The 23,816-nt window shown below is 46.0% G+C and overlaps 1 protein-coding gene across 2 annotated transcripts in view; it reads left to right on the forward strand.

Moving 5' to 3' along the window:
* Positions 1 to 23,816, forward strand: part of Hibch (3-hydroxyisobutyryl-CoA hydrolase) — an 84,766-nt gene that overhangs the window by 7,368 nt on the left and 53,582 nt on the right. For both annotated transcript variants that reach the window (XM_037423698.2, XM_037423697.2), the window contains exons 4-5: positions 9,869 to 10,037; positions 20,105 to 20,157. In XM_037423698.2, the coding sequence (XP_037279595.2) occupies positions 9,869 to 10,037; positions 20,105 to 20,157 (222 nt within the window). The remainder of the gene's footprint in view (positions 1 to 9,868; positions 10,038 to 20,104; positions 20,158 to 23,816) is intronic.

Genomic DNA, 23,816 nt, shown 5'->3' on the forward strand with positions numbered 1-23,816 from the left:
TGGCGTGTCTGTTAAGTTATTTGCAGACGATTGCATAATTTTTAATACCATAAATTCTATCTCTGACCAGTGTGACTTGTGTGAGAACTTAATCTACATAAAAGAATGGTGTAAAAGGTGGGAAATAGTAATTAATTTTGAGAAAACTGCATATTTATGTCTGAGTAACAAAATCCGAAAACTGGAGTTTACTTATAATGTAGGTGGATACGCTATCAGGCAAGTAGAAGAATTCAAGTACTTGGGCGTAACGATTACATCGAAGCTTAGCTGGACAGCACATATTGATGGTATATGTTCTGCTGCCAGGAGAAAATTAGGCTTTCTAAAATATAAATTGGGTCGTTCTTCTAGTTCACTAAAACTTAGAGCCTATAAAGTCATAGTTCGTCCTTCTCTTGAATATGCCAGCATTGTGTGGGACCCCCACACAGCTGGTAATATACAGAAAATAGAAAAAATACAACGATTAGCTGCTCGATTTATATACAACCGGTATAGATGTCGCGATTCACCGTCAGCCCTGTTGCAGGATGCGAACCTCCAACTTTTGGCCGATCGAAGGAAAACTGCACGGCTTAACTTTTTCCGCCTTTTATACTTTTCCAGATCAGGATTGCATGCACCAGATTACATAACACAGGACACAACCAGGTGTTCACGTCATTAACATAGTCGTAGCATTACACCTATATTTGCACGCACTAACATTTACAAGTATTCATTTTTCCCGAGAACTGTCTCTGATTGGAATGCTCTGCCCCATGATTCCCCTATGCTCAACACGCCGAGATGAAACTATACCCTTTTCTTGTCGCTTAAGTCTGCTTTCTTGCCTGTATTTGTCCCTTGTTTTTCACGAATTTTTAATGTACATGAATTTTGTTCTGCAGTGAATGTATACTGCAGCGGAAGTGTATGTATGTAGAAGAATTTTGAACTGTATTGCCCTCTCCTGCATGGACCATACTTGGTCCGCAGTATCTGATAAATAAATAAAATAAAGTAGCTTGCCTCAGCATGAAAGAAAATTACAAACAAATTCTGCCGGTAGGGACACAGTGGGTGGTCTCCTTTACCTGTCAGGTGGGGTGTACGTGCCACTTAATTCAGTCGCTTGAGAACAAGCTGACCATTTTTAAATGTGGAGCATTTCTTAGTTGCACGATGTTGCGGATCTGGCGTTGGTGGCACCGTCCACAACCCTACCTGCGCATGCTCGCACCTCGTGCCGGCCCAGGAAGACACCCGCAAATTGGTCGCTCCCCTCCCCCTCTTTCGCCTCGCAAGGCCAACGCAGGCAGCGTCTGCTAGTAAAAACTGACTGCTCGGGCTGCAGAACCGTTCACTGGCCACCCTGTAAATGTAAACACTGGATTACACATTCAGAATTCAGTCAAGGGCATCTTTACTTGACTTTTGCTTGATATCACGCTTTGCTTGACTTTACGTTTTGCTCGACTCGTGTAGATGTGACAGAAGCAACAGTACCTTCAACCAGGAGGGGGGCACAACCCAACATCAGCTTCCCACCACTTGTTGAGGGCAATGCTTCTCCTTCATTCAATAAATATGAATAACAAAGACGAAATAACAATTCAGCATTACCAAACCATACCCAACTATGCAACATCCAAACGATACCCCCGCCACTCTGCGACGAATTCACTCGAGTTCCCCCCACCCCTCCTGGGAAGACGCGGGCAGGTTGTTTTTTAGACGGCTTGCGTCCACACAGTCTGTTGCAGACATGTAGCGAAAGATTAGGAAAATGTTACAGGTCGATTGCTTTGAGCATGTCTTTATGTTAACGCGATCACTTCCATGCTTGTATTGCTTAACTTGCTGCATTAATTTATAAACGAGGTCAACAAAAGAAGCAACGAAAGAAAGCCACACGGGCAAAGCCCTGTGTTCTGTAGACTGCTTTTTATTGCACAGATCAAAGTAACTTGCTTTGCATTAGAATGCACTTTCTTTTCAACTGTCTTTTTTTTTTTTTTCTGCCAACAAAACGTGCACACGACGCTTTCACCAGCGGCGAGGGGATAGGAACAGGTCCAAAAGAGCAGACAAGTTTATAACAATGTGAATAGGTCTTGAATATGACTTGAATAATTTACAGTACATAAGTGCAATTAGCAAAATGGCAGGATATAAGCAAAAAATAATAAGCACGGTATTTAAATTATTGGGGTACTGACAACTTTTTTTTTCGAGGCGAGTTTACTCTGCCAAACAATTCTCCTATATACGGAGACAGCTCTGAGCAAGCATGATACTCAGCAGATCCTGATAAGTTACTTTATTTCTATATTAAAGTCAAATTTCTCGCAGTGCACCTACCGTCATCGACACTAACTTAACGTCAGGCTACAGTACTAATCCTGGTTACCTCACGCTGCAGTCTCGCTAGTTGTAATGAAGTCAAGCACTAGGACACAAAAAATGGCAGCTTGCGCATCGTCCTCTCGATCGTCTGCTCGCGCCGTTCTGTCGTGCGGTCACTGCCATTCAGTGTGCCTTGGAAACGGGTTCTGGAATAGTGTACATGCAGGTGTACACAAGATTACGTTTTTAAGAGGGTAAATTAATAGTGTGATTTCGAATTAGTCGTCATGGCGCCAATATTTTGCCTTGTGAATGGTCCTGCGCCAGTGAAACGGGGGACAATAAGGGCTTTTAGCTTGTACATATCCTTCTTTACATTACTGTGTTACCAGATAGAATGTGTGCGTGTGCGGGTCTTCGCGGAATGTAAACCTTTACGTAATGTGATTGAACCACCGGATAGGCTATACGTTTGAGGCCCGATCTTGCAAATCCACCTTCGTTTGTAGGAACTCGCGATATCAGCATTGCGGAGACTCCAGTTGTCGAGTCAAAAAGCCATATTGCGAGGGCCAGCAGCGATTGCAATGTTTCAGCCAGATTTCCAAGTCCCAACTCCCTCGACCCTCTCCCCGCCCCACTTCCATGATTTATGCCAATGATGCTACTATACGGCTTGTACACTAGCTACATACTAGCATATGGCATGTTTATTAATAAATATAAATATTTATTAGATGCTTAAGTGATGTTTTAGACTTCAGGAGTTAGGAACATGCATCTGCTCCAAAAACACTAGCAGCAAAATTAAGCTATAACATTTTTTCTGCTCCGAAGACCATTTCTACTGCTCTAGAATCTGCTCCGAAAAGAGAAATGTCACTTCCATCATTGATAGATAGATACGCTCGAAGTCACCGAAGTTCGCTAAAAAATGCTTCTTACTTAAAACGCAGCCCAGGATGCTACAAGCACAGACTGTGCAAATTGCACGATTGAGCAGATCCATTCATCATTTCAGTAAGAAAGGTTGCTTCGTGATTCAGGTTGAATAGATTTTGCAAAAAATTCTGTACATATTCTTCTAACATATTGCTTAAATTGCTTCCTCTTATTTGTTTATGTGTATTGCACTAGATTCTAGTTATAACCTTTTGTGCAACAATAATTCAAAATAACATGAGGTCGCAGCTACAATTGTCTCCATTCCTGGCCGACGACCGTTCCCTTTCATGACTTGAGATATGCACTTCCTCAGATAACATACTTCACTCACTTCCTCATCTTGTTGTCATGACACATTTTTGAAATCATATATATGCATGTCTGTATAATCCAAACTTCAAGATTTATTTCCATTCGCAATGCTAAATTTTAGCAACTACATATTATGTTTACATGTACAGACATGGTGTAAGTGATGCTTGTCACGACATTGTATAATTACAAAGCGGATTGCAATTTCATTTCATAATTTAAAACTGAAATTTATACATAAGTGTTTATATTGTTACGGAAGAGAGACGCCGTATCGACGACGCTGTGGATAAAATATATTTCAAACCACCAGCAGCAGCGGCGTGACCGGTAGACCAGACACCGAGCGGAAACCACTCTTCGTCCTCTTCATCAGGCACACACGTGCTTCATCCCCCAAAATGTCAACATGCATGTAGCATAATCCCCGGTGGCAGAAGCACCATCTTGACGCATCTAGATGTCAACATTAGCGGGAGAGTGGTAAGGCTTCAAGCATACCACATGTACGATATCCGTGGTCTGTGGGGCAGTTGAAGGCGATGAGGCAGCAGGGGCAATTTCGTATGTCACAGGAGTAACCTCACGAAGGACTCGATATGGACCTGTGCAGCGGGAAAGAAGTTTTTCCGACAAGCCGGCTTGACAGGTCGGGGACCTCAGCAGCACCAATGAACCGGGTAAGAAGTGCACGTCACGGTGCCGTTGATCGTACAAACGCTGCTGGTTCTCTTCAGGGGCCAGAAAGCGAGTGCGGGAGATTTCGCATGCGTGAGCAGCCCGAGTGATAGCATCAAGGGCATATTCGCTGGTTGGTGTCATGGTAGACGGAATGACTGTATCTAGGGGTAATGTAGGTTCTCGGCTGAACAACAGAAAAAATGGGGAGTAAGCGGCAGTGTCATGGCGAGAAGAATTGTAGGCGAACGTGACGTACGGCAACGCGAGATTCCAGCCGATGTGGTTGGTAGAAACATACTTAGCGAGCATGTCTGTAAGAGTTCGATTTAGACGCTCCGTGAGTCCATTGGTTTGTGGGTGGTATGACGTAGTCAGCTTGTGTCTCGTTTGACAGGACTGCAAGATGTCGGCTATGACCTTCGACAAAAAGGTGCGGCCTCGGTCTGTAAGGAGCCGCCGTGGGGCTTCGTGTCGCAAAATCACGTCCTTGAGGAGGAAGTCGGCGTCATCTGTGGCGCAGATTGTTGGAAGAGCTCATGTGATGGCATAGCTTGTGGCGTAGTCGGTGGTCACGGCTATTCACTTGTTACCCGAAGAAGACAAGGGGAAAGGGCCAAGTAGGTCCAAGCCAACGAGGAAGAACGGTTCTGACGGAATGTCAAGTGGTTGAAGGCATCCGGCGGGAAGTGTCGATGGTGTTTTGTGGCGCTGGCATCTCTCACAAGCCGCAACGTATCTTCTGACTGAGCGCGCAAGCCCTGGCCAAAAGAAGCGTCGGCGTATTCGGTCGCCAGTGCGTGATACACCAAGGTGATCAGCAGTCAGAAGGTCATGAAGTTCATGTAGAACTTCCGAGCGAAGGTGTTTCGGAATGACAAGCAGCAGGGCCGGTCCATCCGGCTCAAAACTTTGGCAGTGTAATACACCATCGTGGAGCACGAATGAGCGATGGGACTGATTGGAAGATGGTGATTCGAGGCGCTCAATGATTGCACGCAAAGACGCATCATGGCGCTGCGCGTCACCGATGCATGTCATATGCGAAAGGGAAAAGACGCAAGGCTCGGTGTCGGTGTCAGGCATAGTGCTCGACTCAACAACCGGGTAGCGAAACAGGCAGTCTGTGTACTCATGTAGGCGTCCGTACTTGTACGTCACCGTGTAGGTATACTCTTGCAGCCGCAGAGCCCAGCTCTCGAGCCGGCCAGTAGGATCCTTCAGTGAAAAAAGCCAACATAGCGCATGGTGGTTCGTTATTACAGAGAAATTCGTGCCATATAAATATGGGCAAAACTTCGTGACTGCCCAAACAAGAGCAAGACATTCACGCTCTGTTATTGAATAGCTGCGCTCGGCAGCTGTGAGTAGGCGGCTAGCGTAGGCGATAACTCGGTCGTGTCCCCGCTGGCATTGGGCTTGGACGGCTCCAATCCTGTGACCACTCGCATTTGTTCGGACTTCTGTCGGAGCGGACGGGTCAAAGTGTGCCAATATAGGTGGAGTCGTGAGGGTGATGAGGTGAAAATGTGGCAGCTTGGGCGGAACCCCACGTAAAAGTCACGTCTTTCTTCAGAAGGTCGGTGAGTGGTCGAGCGATCGTTGCAAAATCTTTCACGAACCTTCTAAAATGGGAACTAAGTCCCTCAGAGCTCCGGACCTCCTTGACAGACTGGGGTACAGGAAAGCTCGTGACGGCTCGAATTTTTTCCGGGTCAGGCTGCACACCTGATGCGTCGCCAAGGTGGCCCAACACCGTAATCAGCTGGCGGCCGAAGTGACATTTCGACGAGTTTAGTTGAAGGCGAGCAGTGCGGAAGATGTTGAGAACCGCTGAAACGCTGGAGGTGTGTCTCAAATGTAGGCGAATATACAAGGACATCATCCAGGTAGCACAGGCATGTTGACCACTTGAACCCTTGTAATAGCGAGTCCATCATACGCTCAAACGTGTTTGGGGCGCTGCATAGCCCAAACAGCATCACCTTGAATTGGTATAGGCCATCGGGAGTTACAAACGCAGTCTTTTCTTGGTCTTTCTCGTCCACCGCAATCTGCCAATAGCCAGAACGTAAGTCGCTTGAAGAAAACCATCGCGCGCTATGAAGACAATCAAGGGCGTCATCAATTCGGGGCAAAGGATAAATGTCCTTTTTCGTGGGTTGACCAGGATGGCGGTAATCGACGCAGAAGCGCCACGTGTCATCTTTCTTTCTAACGAGCACAACAGGAGATGCCCAAGGGCTCGAGGAGGGTTCAATAATTCCTTTGGTTAGCATCTTGTTTACTTCTTCTTGAATTACCTTACGCTCTGTGGCAGACACCCGGTATGGTCGGCGGTGAATGGGAAGAGAATCACCAGTAATAATGCAGTGCTTCACGAGGGAAGTCTGACCGAGTGGACTGCTGTCGATGTCAAATATGTCGCGGTAGGAAGCAAGAAGGCGGAATAGGGCGTCGGATTGCTCAGGTTTGAGTTTCATGTCGATCATGGGGCGCAAGTCTGCATCGAGGGATGTGGCATCCTGCGGGCAACATGGCAGATCGGAGCATGCGCTTGCCGCAAAAGCGGTGACATGGGTGTCTATTAAGGGTCGAGGCGTGGCGACTGAAATTCCGTGTGGTAGTACTTGCTGCGTGAAACCGAAATCGATAATGGGCAGACATGATCGGTTAGAGGCCATGGTTACGACAAAGTGTGGCACAGTGATGTCGCGCGCCAGGAGAATATCTGGAATAGGTGTGACGACATAATCACCATCAACAGCGGGTGAACTTGTTGCCAATTCAATGAATTTAGGGGCTTTTGGCGGTATCCGACTGAAGTCTGTGGTACAGAGGCTTTTCGGCAGCTCGGGGTGAAAATCTGGAAGAAGAGGAAGTTGTAAACAGAGAGTGCTGCAGAACAGTCGATCAGGGCAGTATGCGTCGATAAGAATTCCATCCTGAAGATGAGGTCATGAGGGCAATTGTCGAGCATGGTAAATAAAACAGGAATATGGCGGCCGGCAAGGCTAATACGAGCGGTACACATTCCAATGATGGCCACAGTTCCACCATCGGCGACATGGACGGCTTGTGTTGCGGCAGGCGTGAGTACTTTTTTGAGGCGGTGACAGAGGCGAGCACTCATTATAGACATTTGAGCTCGCGTGTCAACTAAAGTCGTCAAAGAAAGACTGTCCACATGCACTTCCAGCAAGTTCTTATTAGTAGGTAGCGTCAACGGAGGATTTGGGTCAGTCGCACTTGACGCAGCACTACCTCCAGGAGCTGCATAATCTAGTTCTTCATCCGGGAAGATCCATAATTAGTCGGCGATGGATAGCGGTGGGGTTGGGGGGACGGAGAATGGCAACGTTGCAGTGACAGTGAGCGAGCGATTGAGCGGCTGTTAGGTGCATGGCAAGCAGGATACTCACGGCTGGGCGAATACCGACAGGGGTCCGCGTATGGCCGAGGAGAAGAAGAAAATTGGCTCCAACGGGGGGGCGTCCACGTGCTGCAGCAGTTGCGGGAGACATGGCCAACTCGGTGACAGCGGAAGCAGATTGGCTTGTCGTTTGCTGTTCTCCATTTTGTTGGATTGCGGGATCTGGGCAGAGAGTATGAGTCGTGGCGTGGTCCATTTATTGGCATCGGTCTGTAGTCTGGTCAGGAGACGGAGCAGGTGACAGAAAAACCAAGGTTAGGAATTTCTTGCCGCACAACTGCCTGAATAACTGACTCCGCCGGAGGTGTTTGCACGGTGCCCTGGTCGAGTGGAAGTGCATGAAACGGCGCTGGACGGGCCGCCTCAAGCTCGCACCGATCGATGCGTGTGACATTCTCGTGCAAGGGTGGTGCAGCACCGAGATCGGTACAGTTTGACGTGACAGCCGTGTTAGGGAACCGCAAAAATTGAGGCCAAACTCTGCGGTTCTTGGCCATTTCGAAGCGGTGGCATTCCTTAATTATGATATCGACGGTCGTGACGCTGTTGTACACGAGCAAGTTGAAAGCATCATCCGCGATGCCCTTGAGTATGTGGCCCACCTTGTCGCTCTCGGTCATTTGCTCGTCCACTTTGCGGCACAACGCGAGCACGTCCTGTATGTACGAGACATGCGACTCTGTTGATAACTGTACTCGGGTGGCGAGTTCTTGTCGTGCAGCCATTTGTGGACCGGAGGGGTCCCCAAAGATGTTGCGTAGTCGCTCCTTGAAGATGTCCCGGCTGGTGAGCTCGGCCTCACGAGCGTCGAACCATACACGCGAGGTACCATACAAGTAAAAGATTACGTTGGCGAGCATCATGGTAGGGTCCCATCGGTCAGACAGGCTAACGCGCTCATACATGCAGAGCCAGTAGTCGATGTCAAGGCCAGGCTGGGCGGAGAACGTACCGGAATCACTGGAGTGGGACATCGCCAGGTACGTAGTAGCTGGCGCTCCAGCTGATGGTGGTGACGGGTTGTGCTCACTGGACGGTGCGGCCACTGCAAAGCTTCGTGGTGAGGATGGGGAACGTTCCACCTCCACCAAATATGTTACGGAAGAGAGACGCCATATCGACGAGGCTGTGGATGAAATATATGTCAAACCAGCAGCAGCAGCGGCGTGACCGGTAGACCAGACACCGAGCGGAAACCACTCTTCGCCCTCTTCGTCAGGCACACACGCACTTCGTCTCACAAAATGTCAACATGCATGTAGCAATATTACATTATTGCTGTATTTTATTATATATTATGTCTGCCCTCCACCTTTGAAGGAACCGTAGAGAGGAACAGTGACTTGTTTTAGATTGATAAACTACCCTCTGAGAACTGTAAGACCATAAGATTCACTGTGATAAGTTCATTATTAGCAGAGATTTAGCGGAGTTCATTATTAGTGGACATTGGCACAGTGAAATTTTTCAGGTCGCCTACAGGAGATTATGTAGTGGACATTGGCACAGTGAAATTTTTCAGGTCGCCTACAGGAGATTATGTAGTTCATTTTATCGATTGGAAGCTATGTAGAACCCAGAAGATGCCTTGAAAATTTACTATGCCGCGGTGTTTGGTGCAAATACCTCAAGGTGCCATCTCCACTCAGATTTTCATTTTGCACGTTTTCCGCTTACCAAGCGTTGTGTCGCAGTAAGAAAGGTGTTTTTGTGATTGTGAAATTGTACTTTACTGATACGTAAAAACTTGTTTTGCACTTCACTGTCTCTTCAATCTTTGCATTGTATCCATGTGTGTGTGAGGAACCATTGTCTTGATTCTTGACGATGTCTGGTCCAAATATTTTGCTACAAAATTCTGGCTCAATTCAAGGTTCATGCACGAATCACACAACTCTTCCTTTGCACTTCCATCTGCTAAATTCCTGGTTGGCCCAAGGGTGTTGGTCGCAGTTTCAGAGCTTTTGACAAGGACAAATTTCTCATCAAATAAGGAGCTCTTCCTACTGAGAAATGTGTGAGCATTTTCCTATAGCTTTGTATTCTATATCGGTTGGTGTCATAATTTCCTTTGATAACTCTGCACCACCTTGTTCAGACATTATTTGAAACACATAGCTTTTCACGAATTCACGTGCAAGGTCATTTTTTTTTTTTTTCCTCATGCAGAAGTGGGACACAGATCCAGAGATGAAGATGGTAATCATCAAAGCAGCACCTGGCTCCAAGGCCTTCTGCGCAGGCGGTGACGTCAAAGCCATTGCCTTGACGCAGGGAAAGGAGTCTGAACTGCGGGATGCCTTCTTCCGGGAAGAGTACCGATTGAACAACCTCATTGGTGGGTGCTCTGCCGTAAATTACCCACTACTAGTATATCCCCTCAACTTCCGTACTAAGGCAGGCTTCGTACTAAGGCAGGCTGGATCAAATATTTGTTGTTTTCTAAATATTTAGAGAAATGTTATGATATTCAGTAGCATTGCCTTTCTCTCACTTTCTTGCTATCAGTTTTTATGTGGATGTGCATAAAATGCGACTGACTCTCCGATGAGATTACCAAGAAAAGCGATTTCACAGAAACACCCATTTGCTGCCTCAATGGAAGCATTCCCGCAATATTGAGTTGCAGCTGTAGACAGATGTATGCCTCCGCGAATGCATAGTCGGAGAACCTGAGCACGAGTGAAGACAGTGCAATGTGCTGCTTGCTCTCCACTTTTTACACTGCTTTTTCTCCAGACCTTCTCCTAACTTTCATGTCCCTCTTGTCCGTAAGTCTGCCATCTCCCACCTCTTATTTCTTAGCTTATCTTGTGAGGGCATGACACTGTAACTGCCAGCACTTTTTTCTATTGCAATAGTGTGAAAGAGCCCATGTCATAAAAATATTTATGTCGGTGTCAGCAGTGTTGTTCATGAGCAAAAAAAAGTATGTGATGGGTGCAAATAATAAAAATCAAGCCACAATCACACAGAGACACTGCATGGCCTTAAGGTTTTCCACCACAGAGACCTGTCAGTGCTTGTAACTTTTTTTTCAAAGGAAACTTATACAGTCGAACCCATTTATAATGATACTGACTTGACAATGTATTGGTTATAACAATGAGCAAGTGCTGCAACGTCAACCTTTGTATGTTTTCTGTGGTATGATAACCCGCTTATAGCAGTGGCCACATACCTCATTAGCAGTTATAAATTGAATTCGGGCTGCTGGGAGTCTACGATAAGAGGTAATGAAGCCCGAAACACTTGAAGATAATGAAAAAAACGAGAAATTCAACCTACTGAACTGCTGCCCACAACCCCGTCCCCCAGCACCCCTTTGTATTTGTGGTACACTTATTCGTATAGTGCTGTAGAACTGCAGCAAATCTAACTTTCAAATGGCACTACATTGCGGAAGCGGTGATGGCTTCTATGAATACACTTTCGTATGTGCAATTTGGAAGAGTTTCAGTTGTTAAAGCTTCAGATGTTGTCATACATTGGCTCTGTGTGGCTTGTGGCAGTTCCTTGAAAGCGCCCAAATTTTCAAGAATGTACGAAAAATCGGCACCTTTGTCATCCTTATGTCTGTTGGCATATCTCATCTGATATTATAGTTTTCTCACAATAGCCTGCCTTTTTTTACGCTACCTATTTAAGCAATTATCAGTTATAACAAAGAAATTTTCATACTGCTTGAGTATTGCTATAAGTGGGTTTAACTGTTGTAGTACATGCATAGCGAGAAGAGTCGCACTAAATAATGTAACATTGCATGGCAAAAGCGTAATGTCACACCAGGCATCACACCATGTGAATTACGCAACTGGTGGGTGGTCTAAAGGCCCACTCATTACAAAGCACTCAGGTGCAGTCAATCACCAGCAGCAGCATCAACAAAGTGTGAAGCTGCATAGGTGTGCGTGCCCGTATTTTGACTTTTTTTTTGTGTGTGTGCACAGAATGCAGGGACGAGAAAGAGACAGATAAGTGCTAACTCTTAACTACCGAATTTACTAGCGTAAAGAATGCACTCGCATAATAAACGCACCCCCAACTTCAGCCGCAAAAAACGGGATTTTTCAAATCTCCTGCATAATAAACACACACCCTACATTCGTCCACTGCAGTCCCGCTAACTGACAGCTGCCACCTCGTTGTCTCTTGGATCTCTTTCGTTTTTTATTATTATGCCGACCCCTTTGGCCACTTTGCTCGCTCTCTCCCCCCCTCCTTTGCCCACTGCCACGTGCCGTATTCTTCCTATCTGCGCGCAGCACATTCCCTGTCTTTTTTTATTATCTGTGCGCCACAGCAGGGTTCACCAACGGCGCGAGTCTAGAGACATTGCAGCTGATAAGCACACAGCGAGCGAAAGTCACGAAACTGCCCGTTCCAACCGACGCTCACTTCCAGCAAATACGAAACTTTAAGGCCCACCCACACACCCGCGACTTTCGAGTGATGACGACACGGTTTCCTGTCATGTCTGTCGCGAAAAGCGATTCGTCGCCGTAGCATTGCAGAAAACCAGAAAAGTTTTATCATCGACCGAGCAACACGCGTGGGCTACACAAAGCATGCAACCGCGTCCATATCAAACATCGTATCTCGGATCATGCATGAACCTTGTGCCACATGAACACAATGCATGATTATTGTTAAGGTGGCATTTGTGTGCATGCCTCATTATGCTACTATATATGGTTTACCAGCAAAGCTGTTAGGCAAACTATGAAGACGGCAGTACTGTTTCAAAAAAGAGCCGCTGCACTGTTGCTGAGCAATCGTTGAGCGCGTGCTCGGCAACGGTGTGATGAGTTTTTTGCCACATGAACTGTAAAAAAAATCAGTGTCACTAGTGAAGCGATGACTGCTATAGCAGCAATTTGTAATGTTGTAATGGTGATGCTGCACGCACTCCTTTCTTCATATTTTTGTTACCGCACCATTACACATGTAACGCTGCCTTCTGCAAACCGCACCCGAATGACTAGGGAATATCTAGATAATCTTAGAACCTTACGATGAGATTACGCACACAATGCGTACATTACAGTTTGTTCTGGAACTTACGCGATTGCTAGCGATAACGCTGTAATCGTCGATGGCACGTGTATAAATGCCGCCACGCTTTGGTGCGTGGCAAATTATCGATCGCCGATGCTCTATGTTCACTAGATGTTATCAGTCTACCGTGTGTATTGCTTGTAGAGTGACGTTTCATTTTCTGGGCACAGGTTAGCCCAAATAAAAGGTTCATTCATGAAAACAGCGGCTGCTACCTTCGTTGACTTCACGGCCCCGTGACAAACGAAGGCTGACAGCGAACTCTTTTGGATACGACATCGCGACACTCACAACTACAAAACGCTGGTGTAAGAGAATAAGTACGTCCGCTCCAGGGAGAAGCGCTCTTATCGCACGATCTCTTCCCATTGAGAGCGCACCACGTAGAACGGTTTATAAGCCAAGCGCTGATGCTTACTAATATTGTGCGCGCTAGCTATGGCAACCACGCCCTTGATTAGAATAAAATTCACAGCCACTGCTCCAGGGACTCCCCTTTCCATCACGTCTTTTCATGCTCTTTAAAACGAGCGGCGTGTGTCCTCTCTGCTTAAACATTCGACGGCAATTCCAACACGGAGTGGGATGCTAACACGTGCGCCCTCGGAGCAACGGAGGTTGGCCGTCTCGTTTAATCTCTGCTTGAGTAGCCCTTATCATCCCAGCTTGCACAATTTTACGTGTGGGTCGAACATACGATGTGCGGAGAATGGTACCAACTTGTAATTTACGCAGAACATGGAGGCGAAGGCTAAAGCCCATCGAGTGTCCATTTAATTCCTGTCTTAATAAAAAAGTTGCACTTCATTGCGTAGTAATGGCGCGGCGAGCGCATCTAGATTTCCTCGTGGTTCTCATGTCGGCTATGGCGCTTCAATGACTGGAACTTAAGCTTCTTCATTTATTTCTATAGAGGTTCAGTATGGAGATAACTTTTATTATATAGTAGCTCATCTCTAGTCTTGGGTAGCTTTTCATGTTTGATGCAGTGTTTTAATCACATTTTGAAGATTGCAATGCCTTAACATTAATTTTTTCCACACATTTTAGGTGTAATAGCTGCCCACAATGCCGCTTATGTTTTTTCATTAAGTTGCTGCACTTTTTATGCTGTAAGGTTAAATATATATGACTTTCGGGTAAGTCTGGTAGCTTGATCAGCATTGCATGCTTAGTAAAAAACAATGAAATGTTTTTAGTGTACCAAAAAGCAAAAATTCTAATTAACAGTGATGTGTGGCCCGAGAAATCTGCTCCAAAACTAAATGTTGATGCTCCAAAACACACCTTTTTCTGCTCTAGAGCTGCTCTAAAATTCCCTTTTAATGCTCTAAAGCTGCTCTCAAACCGCATTATTCCTGCTCCCAAACCTGCACCAAAATACTGAAGCCTGCTTCCACCCCTGGCTACCTTTTCTACAGTAACTTCTCATGTGAACAGCAAGACAGCAGCCGTATTTTGTCGTTAATCTTTTTAGGGACGGTTTGTTTTGAATGATTCCGTGGTAACTTGGTGCAATGTCAACAGGGTCATCGAGGTCATCGTGTGAGGTTGCCACGAAGTTGGCAAAGTGCGTTGTAGCATCTTAGCGCACCCTTCTGGGCGCCTCTTCATATCACAGCAGACGCCACTGTTGTGGTTAAACGATTGGGAGAAAAGAAAGCCGCGAAATACTTTTATGGAGTCATGGGCGGTGCAGGGACAGCTTGCACAAGATAGTGCCTTTGATAACGAAAGATGAGTGAAGTGCAGCAAAGAAGCTGTTTCCAAACAGCTTACATGTGTGTAAATTGCAGAAGGCCAAGTGACCTAGCTGTTTCTTTTGTTGTTATTTTTGCAATACCGCAGTTAATGCTCATACTGAAAAAGTTTTCATAAAATTTGCCTCACATAATAAACAGACCCTCAACTTTGCTACGATTTTTCAATAAAAAAGTGCATTCATTACGCGAGTATATACAGTATTTATTTTTGAAAGGAACTATACATATCGTCATGCGCATTTCTTATTTACACTTAGGTTTCATTCGGTTTTTGCCCACAAAGCCTGCCTGGAATGCTCGGCGCAAACTGCACCTCATTGTTCTTGGAGAGTCATGATTATTGTAGATCGTTCGGTTAAGATCGCACGCAACTCGTGAACACTTGAGATTAATCTAGAGCTTGCTCGAAGACCAGTGATAAGGGTGGAATATTCGGCGGCACATGTATAAATTTGCTCGAGAAGTACTTTGGTTTCTATGTAAACTAAAACCTTCTATGTGAGCATGTACAATACCTTCTATGTGAGCATGTATAATACCTTCTATGTGAGCATGTATAAATAATTTCAGCCACGTCACAGCACCGTGACATCTGATGGGGGTGCTGGGTATTTTTGGCCGAAGTTTGTCACCATTACCTTTGCTTTTTCATGACTCAGCTCGGCGATGCCTCTTGCAATGCAAGTCTGACGGCTAAAGAACAAGTGCTCGTTACACTCGATGATGCCTTCAAAGTCCGTGGCTGTTTCAGTGCTGACTGAAACGATGACACTTGAGCGAGACGGAATGGCGACTTCGTCTTCCAGCACATTCAATGTGTGATTCCCTAATGTTGTGGAGGTCAGCAGCGGATTTTCTGAGGTTAATGTTATTGACTCAGACGTCAAGTCGATAACAGCGTCGTATTGACTTAGGAAGTCCATTCCGAGTATCACATCCGTGGAGTAATGTTGTAGTATTACGAAACTCGTTGGATGAGTCTGCTTATTGAGGGGGACTCTTGTGTGCAGACTCCAGTCGGCGTTATTAAATGACCTCCAGCTGTCTGAATTTCGGGGCCTCGCCATGCAGTCTTCACTTTCAACTTCTTCATAAAAGGCCCGCTGAGGACGGAATAATCGGCTACAGTGTCGACGAGAACAGTGATGTGGTGGCTATCAAATAGTACGTCGAGGTCGCTGGTTGGTCTTCGTGCATTGCAGGTGGGTCTTGGCGTCGGATAACGGCTACGTCAGCTTATTCGGTTACTTCCATGTTGCGTCGTCAGGTCTTCTGGCTGTGAAGTTTGGACGTCAAGGTCGCTTTGGTCTTGCGGCGAGTGCTTTCCACTTCATTGCGAGCGCAGCAGCGACGGAGGAAGATCTTTAGTAGGTCATCGTACAGAAGCTGCACCTCCTAGGTTGCTGCCCCTTAGTTTTCCGAATATGGGCTCGGGGAACAGCTTCGATTAGGACAGTTGTACTGGCGTGGTTGCGGTGACATGTAGCGGCCTGGCGAGGGTGAACGATAAGGTTGTTGGAGTTACCGCTGCACTCTTGCGAGATAGTCGGCGATATCTTAAGGTCGTTCACCCCGCTGTGGATGCGGCACGTTCACGTCGAAACTGGGTAGCCCCATTTGTCGGTACTGGCAGCGGCGGTAGGTGTGGCCAGCTTCCTCGTAGTGGTAGCATAGTGGACGGTGGTCAAGAGCACTGCAAACATTGGTCTTCCTTGTCATGTATCGCTGGCCGGCTGGCGGGTGGTATAACAACAGTTGGAGCTGCAGTGGTGTCTGATGGTGAAACCACGGCGATGTGGCACCTTGGCGTGGGCGTTGAGGAGGGGCATGGCGACGGGCTGCTTCAGCATAGCTCATGGCTTACAGCTGCGGCTCTGGAAACTTAGAAACGCCCAGCGATTGCTGGATCTCCTGGCTTACGATGTCCGCAATGGAGTTCATTTGAGGCTGCACTGGAGGTAGCAATTTTCACAGCTCCTCTTACACGATTGCTCGGATCGTCTCACGCAGGTTGGTGGTTCCTAGCGCTTTTATGCCGACGTAGCTTGTAGCTGAGAAGCTGCGGTTGTATTGCTGTGTCTACATCTTGAGCGTCTTCTCAATTATAGATGCTTCCAAAGCGAATTCGGCCACCGTCTTCGGTGGGTTCTTGACCAATCAGGCGAAGAGTTCTCTCTTGACACACCTCATAAGGAAGCTCACTTTCTTCTCCTCGGTCATGCTGGGGTCAGTGTGACGAAACAGCCGGGTCATTTTTTCGACGACGACATTCATGTTTTCGTTGGGGAGTTGCACACATGTTTCCAGAATAGTAGCGGCACGTTCCATGAGGTCGACGCTCGTGAAGGTTCAGGAACGTCCTCCAAAAGAGATCCCAGGTTTGTAGCATGTATTCCTGGTTCTCGAACCACGTCTTCGCAGCGCCTGTTAGGTAAAAGTAGACGCGGCGCAGTTTTTCGTCGTGTTCCCAGCTGTTCAAAATGGCAACTCAGTCTTGCATTGCCAGCCAGCTTTCTGGGTCTTCATACAATGATCCCCGGAAAGTGAAAGGCTCCTTTGGCTGCCCGAGGAGAATCGGTGCTGGCTGCGTAACGCCATTCATGGTCTGTGCAGCTGATGTCCGGCATTTGTCGGCGCCTGGTGTTTTCGGCAAGCATCCCGTACTCTGGCTCTATTCCTTTTTGCTTGCAGCTAACTCGCTGCTAAGTGTTGGCCGTGACGTCCGCATGACGGTATGGGCTTAGCTCAGGGCTGGAAGGGGGAGTTTGGTACATGGGCCGGGAAGCACCTCCACCAGGATGTGCTCCACCTGCACCTTCGCACACAATACGGCACTGCAGGAGACGACGCAGATGTCATCATATATGTTAGTCTGTGGAAGGAAGTTAGTCAAGAGGCTCGACGCCAGGCTACCAAATGTCGATGATGAAGAAAACCTCTACACGACTGTCTACCTTCAGCACGCTGAAAAAACCTGACAACTTGCCCGCCTCCGCATCGAGAACCAACAGAATATCGACAGCCATCATTCCAATCTTCGACGACACTTCGCAGAATACCAACCCGGTGACCGTGTTTGGGTGTGGACGCTGATATGCCGACATGGACTCAGTGAAAAACTTCAACGGTACTTTGAATCGTACCAGGTAGTTCGCCGTCTTAGCACACTCGTCTACGAGGTTGTCCCCGATGGCATCACCAACTCTGAACGGCGGCTTGCACGACCTGAAGCAGTTCATGTCGTGCACCTCAAGCTGTTTCAAGTGCTTTAACGAACTTATGGACAGTGTTCTTTGTTGTTGTTTTTCTATTCTCCTTTTTTCTTGCTTTATTATTGCTATTTTTATTGTTCATGTGTTTCCTCCAGTGTTCAGTTTTAAGCATCGGGATGATGCTTTTTCAGAGGGGGGCTACGCGCATGGCATTGCCCCCCTCTGACCACCCAACAACCACTTTAGCTCATGTGCGGTACAGGCCATATGACACACGTACAGAAAAGATAGGACTAAACAGAAATTCAAAAAATTTAAATGCTGGTCTTTGGGTACTTATGTCTAAGGTCCTTCCAAAATTAAATAGTTGAGATTTAACAAGGTGCTTGATTGGGCTGGTTGGTGCTGCATGGTAGACAAAGAAAGTGCTTAACAGTGCAAACGACTGGAGGGGATAGAAGAGACGAGAACAGAGCGGTGAACTAACAACCAAAGTTTATTGCAATCCAACTGCAATATATAGGAAAACAGAATCTGCGCATAACCACGCAACATCAGTAAAATCGGACATACATGTGCCGAACAGCCTTCCTAATCAAGAGCCAGTCATATCAGGGGACCCTAGATAACGAAATTCACAACCGTGAAGAAAAATCGAAGGTACGCTAGCACAGGAAGCACCAAATTGTTGAATTTGGAAGGCTTCGCTAATCTCGCGCTCGCGCTGATTTTTATATCGCCCCATAATCACACACTTGTCAAAAATTGGCTGGCAGCCACACTTTTTACAATGGTCCGCCAAGTGGCTGGGAATGGAGCCTTTTAGAGAGCAAGCGTGCTCCCTCAAGCGATCAATAATGCATCGGCCTGTTTGGCTAATGTAACAGAGCCCGCATGTAAACAATATCTTGTATACAATCGCTAAAACACTATCAACATAGCGCGTAGCGTGTTTCTTAACGCATGCTTCTTTCTTAGGTCCTTCAATATTAACTCTGCGACATAGCCCAGTGAGCTTGTCGCGTGCGCAGAACACAACTCTTACACCTATTTTGCCAGCAACCTTCTTTAGCCTATGGGAAATCTCGTGTACGTAGAGAATAACAGCCGTGCTGGAATGTGGTTTGTTGAGTAGGCTGCTGCTTTGTCCCTTATCAGGTTTTCTTAGTGACGTAAGAGAATCTCAGCTATGTAAGTTAGCAGGGGATAAGGAAAACCTGCTTGTTGAAGGCGATGAACTTGGTGTTAGTCACCGTCAGTGATTACCTCAGGACTGAGTGCCCGAAACGAGTAAGCGCCTTATCTGTTGATGTCAAGAACTTGTTTTATTCCTAAACTTCTTGTATCTAGTACAGTTGAGGTATTTTATAGTGTCTTGGAAACATTGCTTTAGCTCATGAGCAATGAGGCTTTAGTGAGGCATTTCTACGTGGAATGCTGCTCTCTCTGTTTGAAAAAGCTTTGATAAGTTCGTTCAAGTGCTTCATTTTGTTTAGAGGGGCTTTGCAACACTTTTTAACCAAGGTCAAAAAACGTTGTCGGTCACTAGACGAGCACCCAATATGGGAGGGAGCCTTGTTCACAATAAAAACCATAAGAAAGACACAACGTACTTAAGCACGGCCAAATGTGTCACGAAAGCAGCCATAGTACATTATCATAAGCGGCCCATCACTCCTGTTTAGAGCGTGTACAGTCGTCTGTATCTAGATTACAGAAGCAGGCATGATGCAAATTTCTTTTAAATGCAGAGCATTTTATAGTCTCACCTACTCGTAAATCCGGCATCAGCGGTGAAGTCTACACCCCTACTGTGCATGCCCGCAAGCCAAATATAGTGCAGCTTATTGCCAGGAATTGGCAAAAATTCTCATAAGTCAGCTAAAAGTTGCTTTCTCTTTTTTTGACAATTGATTCTATAATTAAAAAATCATTGCATTACGGGCCCAGGTTCACCATTAGCTGGTTTTATCATGATGCGCTCAGAAGTTGATCGGGCTGCCATGGAAGACCACAACTCTTTGTGCATGCACGCGTGAGCGCGTTGAAAAGTTCCTCATTCGAAGAAACAAAAAAAAAGAGAAAAAATGCACAAGGTGCGTGGGACGTATTTGTTTTGCCATCCCTCCCTGCTTATCTTCCAGCACGTTCATTGGGACGAGAGAAGAGAGAAAGCGAGTGCAGCATACTACAAACCTTTGTAACTCCACTCATATTGGACGTATTCTAATACTTTTTGTGGCGGTGAACTGGTGAGGCAGTAAGCTCTTCAGTGAATCCATGCCATGGTTACTTGGAAAAGTGTTGCAAGGACCCTTTAAAGAAAACCTTCAATAACCGCGAGTTGTGTTCTTTTTTGTTGCATCTCACAGGTAGTCTGACTGTGCCATATGTTGCTCTTGTGGATGGTATCACTATGGGTGGGGTGAGTCACCACTGATTGAGCCTGCTTTCTTTTTCCAGTCGAGACAGTAGTATGTTCAAAAGTGTGTTAAGCATTTTTTTTCATCTTCCGAACAACTCACATGATCTTAATGAGATTTAACAGAAAATCATGCCAAGGAAAATATAGGGGTTGTTATCAAAAGTGTTTGTCATGTAAATGTGAAGAACAAAAAGTGGACGAAAAGGTAACTTGCCGTGTGCAGGGACCGAACATGTGACCTTGGAATAATGCATCTAATTAATGCTCTACCAACTGAGCTACCACAGCGGTTATCGCCCCCGTCCACTTTATGGGCCATATATGTGTCTTAAGCGTGGAAGCATCAGTCAGCACCTCCAGTAGCCATGTTGGCAAGTGTACCCCTCCATTCACTTTATGGGTCATGTGTCAAGCGTAGGAGCATCATTCGGCACTGCTAGCTGCCATAATGGCAAGTGTACCACGGCAGCTATCCCCATCGTCCACTTTATGAGCCATATACGCATCTTAAAGCGTGGGAGCGTCAGTCAGTGCCGCCAGTAGCCGTGATGACAAAAGCACCACAGCAGGTATCCCCTTGGTCCACTTTATGGGCCCTATATGTGTCTTGAAGTGTGGAAGCATCAGTCAGTCTGTGCTGCCAGTAGCCACAACAGTGAGTGTACCACAGCGGCGATTTCTTCCGTCCACATTATGAGCCATATATGTGTCTTCAGCGTGCAAGCGTCAGTCAGCGCCGCCAGTAGCCCTGATGACTAGGTACTACTGCGGCTATCCTCTCAGTCCACTTTATGGGCCATATATGTGTCTTAAGTGTGGAAGCATCAGTCAGCGTCGCCAGTAGCCATAATGGCGAGTTTACCACAGCAGGTATCCCCTTGGTTCACTGGATGGGTCATATATGTGTCTTAACCCTGGGAGCGTTAGTCAGCGCCGCCAGTAGCCATGACGGCGAGTGTACCACAGCGGCTATCCTCTTTGTCCACTTTATGGGCCATATATGCGTCTTTAAGTGTGAAAGCATCAGTCAGCGTCGCCAGTAGCCATGATCGCAAGTGTACCACTGCGGCTATTCCCTTCGTCCAGTTTATGGGGCATATATGCGTCTTAAGCGTGGGAGTGTCGCCAGTAGCTATGACAGCGAGTGTACCACAGCAGCTATCCCCTTGTCCACTTGATGGGCCATATATGTCCTAAGCATGGGAGCTTCGGTCAGTGCTGCCAGTAGCCATGATGGCAAGTATGCCACTGTGGCTATCTCCTCCGTCAACTTTATGGGCAATATATACATCTTAAAGCGTGAGAGCGTCAGTCTGCGCCGCCAGTAGCCATGATGACAAATGCACCACAGCAGGTATCCTCTTGGTTCACTTTATGGTCCATATAAGTGTCTTAAAGTGTGGATGCATCAGTCAGTGTTGCCAGTAGCCATGACGGTGAGTGTACCACAGCGGCGATCCCCTCCATGTACTTTATGGGCCATATGTGTGCATTAAGCCAATGGTGTGACAGTCAGGTATGGTCGTTGCCCTCGGCAAGTTACCTTTTCATCCACTTTTCTTTCTTAACATTTACATGACAAATAGTCCTAATAACATCCTTTATACTTTCCTTGGCTTGATGGTCTGTTAGATTTGACAAATTTTTCATCTAACAAAGAAAAGAAGCGCTCAAACGTACACTTCTTTGTTTGGCATCACGTAGCATTTAAACTTATCATATTATGAAACATATTATGTTCTGGCAACTGACCAATCATTGCTTCTATACTACCTGAAGGCACCAAGTGTGCCAGAACGAGACCCCGGTTTTGAATGCAGGAAAGAAGGACACATTGAAGAGCTTGTTTTCTTTGTTCGACACAATAATAATGAGATCTAACAGAAAATTATGACGAGATTGTCGGTTAGATCTAATTAATATTTCGTCTGACAACTTGCACTGTGAGCTTTGTTGTGCAACAAATTGGTCAGCATCACTTTTCTCTTTAAGCTCATAGTGAAGATTCATTTCTGCAGTGATGTTTTTTCTACAGCAGGCACACATATATACGTAAGCAGCAAGTCAAATAAGAAAAGCTGTCTAGCACCATTAAGAAATCTGTTGCATAGCAGATGCATTTTTTCATGCCGTTATTTTAATTTTCTCTGACATAACTTTTCCAGAGCTTTCCAGCTTGAAAATAACTTTACAGAGTGGCATTGTTGATTTTTTTTTTTTTTAATTTCAACGTACAATTGAAGGGTTTAGATGCCGAGCATTGTGATTAAGGTGCAGGTATAGTCATGCAGAAGTAGTGTGAATCACAGGCGACACATCAATAAGAAAAAGAAAGAAGAAATTAAAGAAGATGACCTCATATTTAGGGTTGCCTGTTAGGATATAAATTTAAAGAAATTGAAATAAATAGCTAGTCGCCTTTCGTATAACAGCAAAAGCTGTTGTGAGATCACAACTCGGGTCACGCGCAGTTGTCCGCCACCGTTGCCGCTGGTGTCTGTAACCACATCGCCCGAAATTATAAAAAAAAACAGCACCAATGACACAGTGGGGCTCAAACCCTGGTCCACTTGGGGCCAGCCCTATATTCTACCACTTAGCTGCGCCGTGACTTGTTGGCAAACTTGCCTTAGGCAGGCTTGATGTTGGGAAAGCAATTGCGTTAATACGACTTATAAAGCATTTTAAAACAGCGAAAGAACAACCAGTCGCACAATGCAAATAGCCTAACGAGTGGGCCATTCAATGCTCCAACCCATTATAAAAGCTTGTTCTTGTTCCCCTATTAATTGTGGCGCATACCCACTTCAGCCATAATTCCTCATCGTTGTCAGCCATTGCATGAACAATTGGCACAAAATTCCTTGCAAGTGTTTAGCGGATACCACGATTCTCAGAAAAATGATAAAAAATAGCGTAGCAAATGCCGGCCTACTACCCAAAAGTTTATTATGAATGCCCTAGTGGGTATCAAGCAAGTGGGCTTGCAGTAGTTATGCTGTGAGTGGGTTGAAAAGGCCCTGAAAGGCCGCTCTTCTCGCTTTCGCTGTGACTGTGCTGCACCTTCCGTGCAGGCCTGACGTTTTTTAGCTTCAGTTAAGGAATGCTATTAATATTAAGTTTGTACAAATTAAAGCTGGTTCTCTATAATTGTAATGGTTAAAGAAGTCAAATTTAAATCTTCTGAATGCAACAATAATTTTATTTTATTCACTTGAGTCAAAAGCCAAACATTTTTATTTAGCAGGGTCAAGCAAGATTTCGCTATACAATGGATTATTTGCGGTACAAACCTGGCTGATACAAAGTTCAGATGGTACAAAATTGAAAAATTTCGTGACCTGGAACTTTAATGGGCCTACAGGGCTAAATTTTGGATGTTCTGAACACTTTTTGGCATCGCAATGAGTGATATAAACTGATACCATTGAGCGGTGGCCTTGAACAGTGTGGTCAAAACCATAGCCTTCTAGATTTTTCTTGCCTGCCGGATGAGCGCGAAACGCCCGTCATCTGGGGCGGCGCTACCTACGTTGGGTTAAGGGTCTTTGTACTTGGCCTTTGAGATTAGCAACTTTGGCGTTTGCTAATTTCAGAGGCTATGCTTTGTATTGAAGGGTTGCTTGCTGAATGAGTGCAAAACGCTCGTTATCTATGGC

Source organism: Rhipicephalus microplus, chromosome 4 (genome assembly GCF_043290135.1).
Source record: "Rhipicephalus microplus isolate Deutch F79 chromosome 4, USDA_Rmic, whole genome shotgun sequence".
NCBI classification, from domain to species: domain Eukaryota; kingdom Metazoa; phylum Arthropoda; class Arachnida; order Ixodida; family Ixodidae; genus Rhipicephalus; species Rhipicephalus microplus.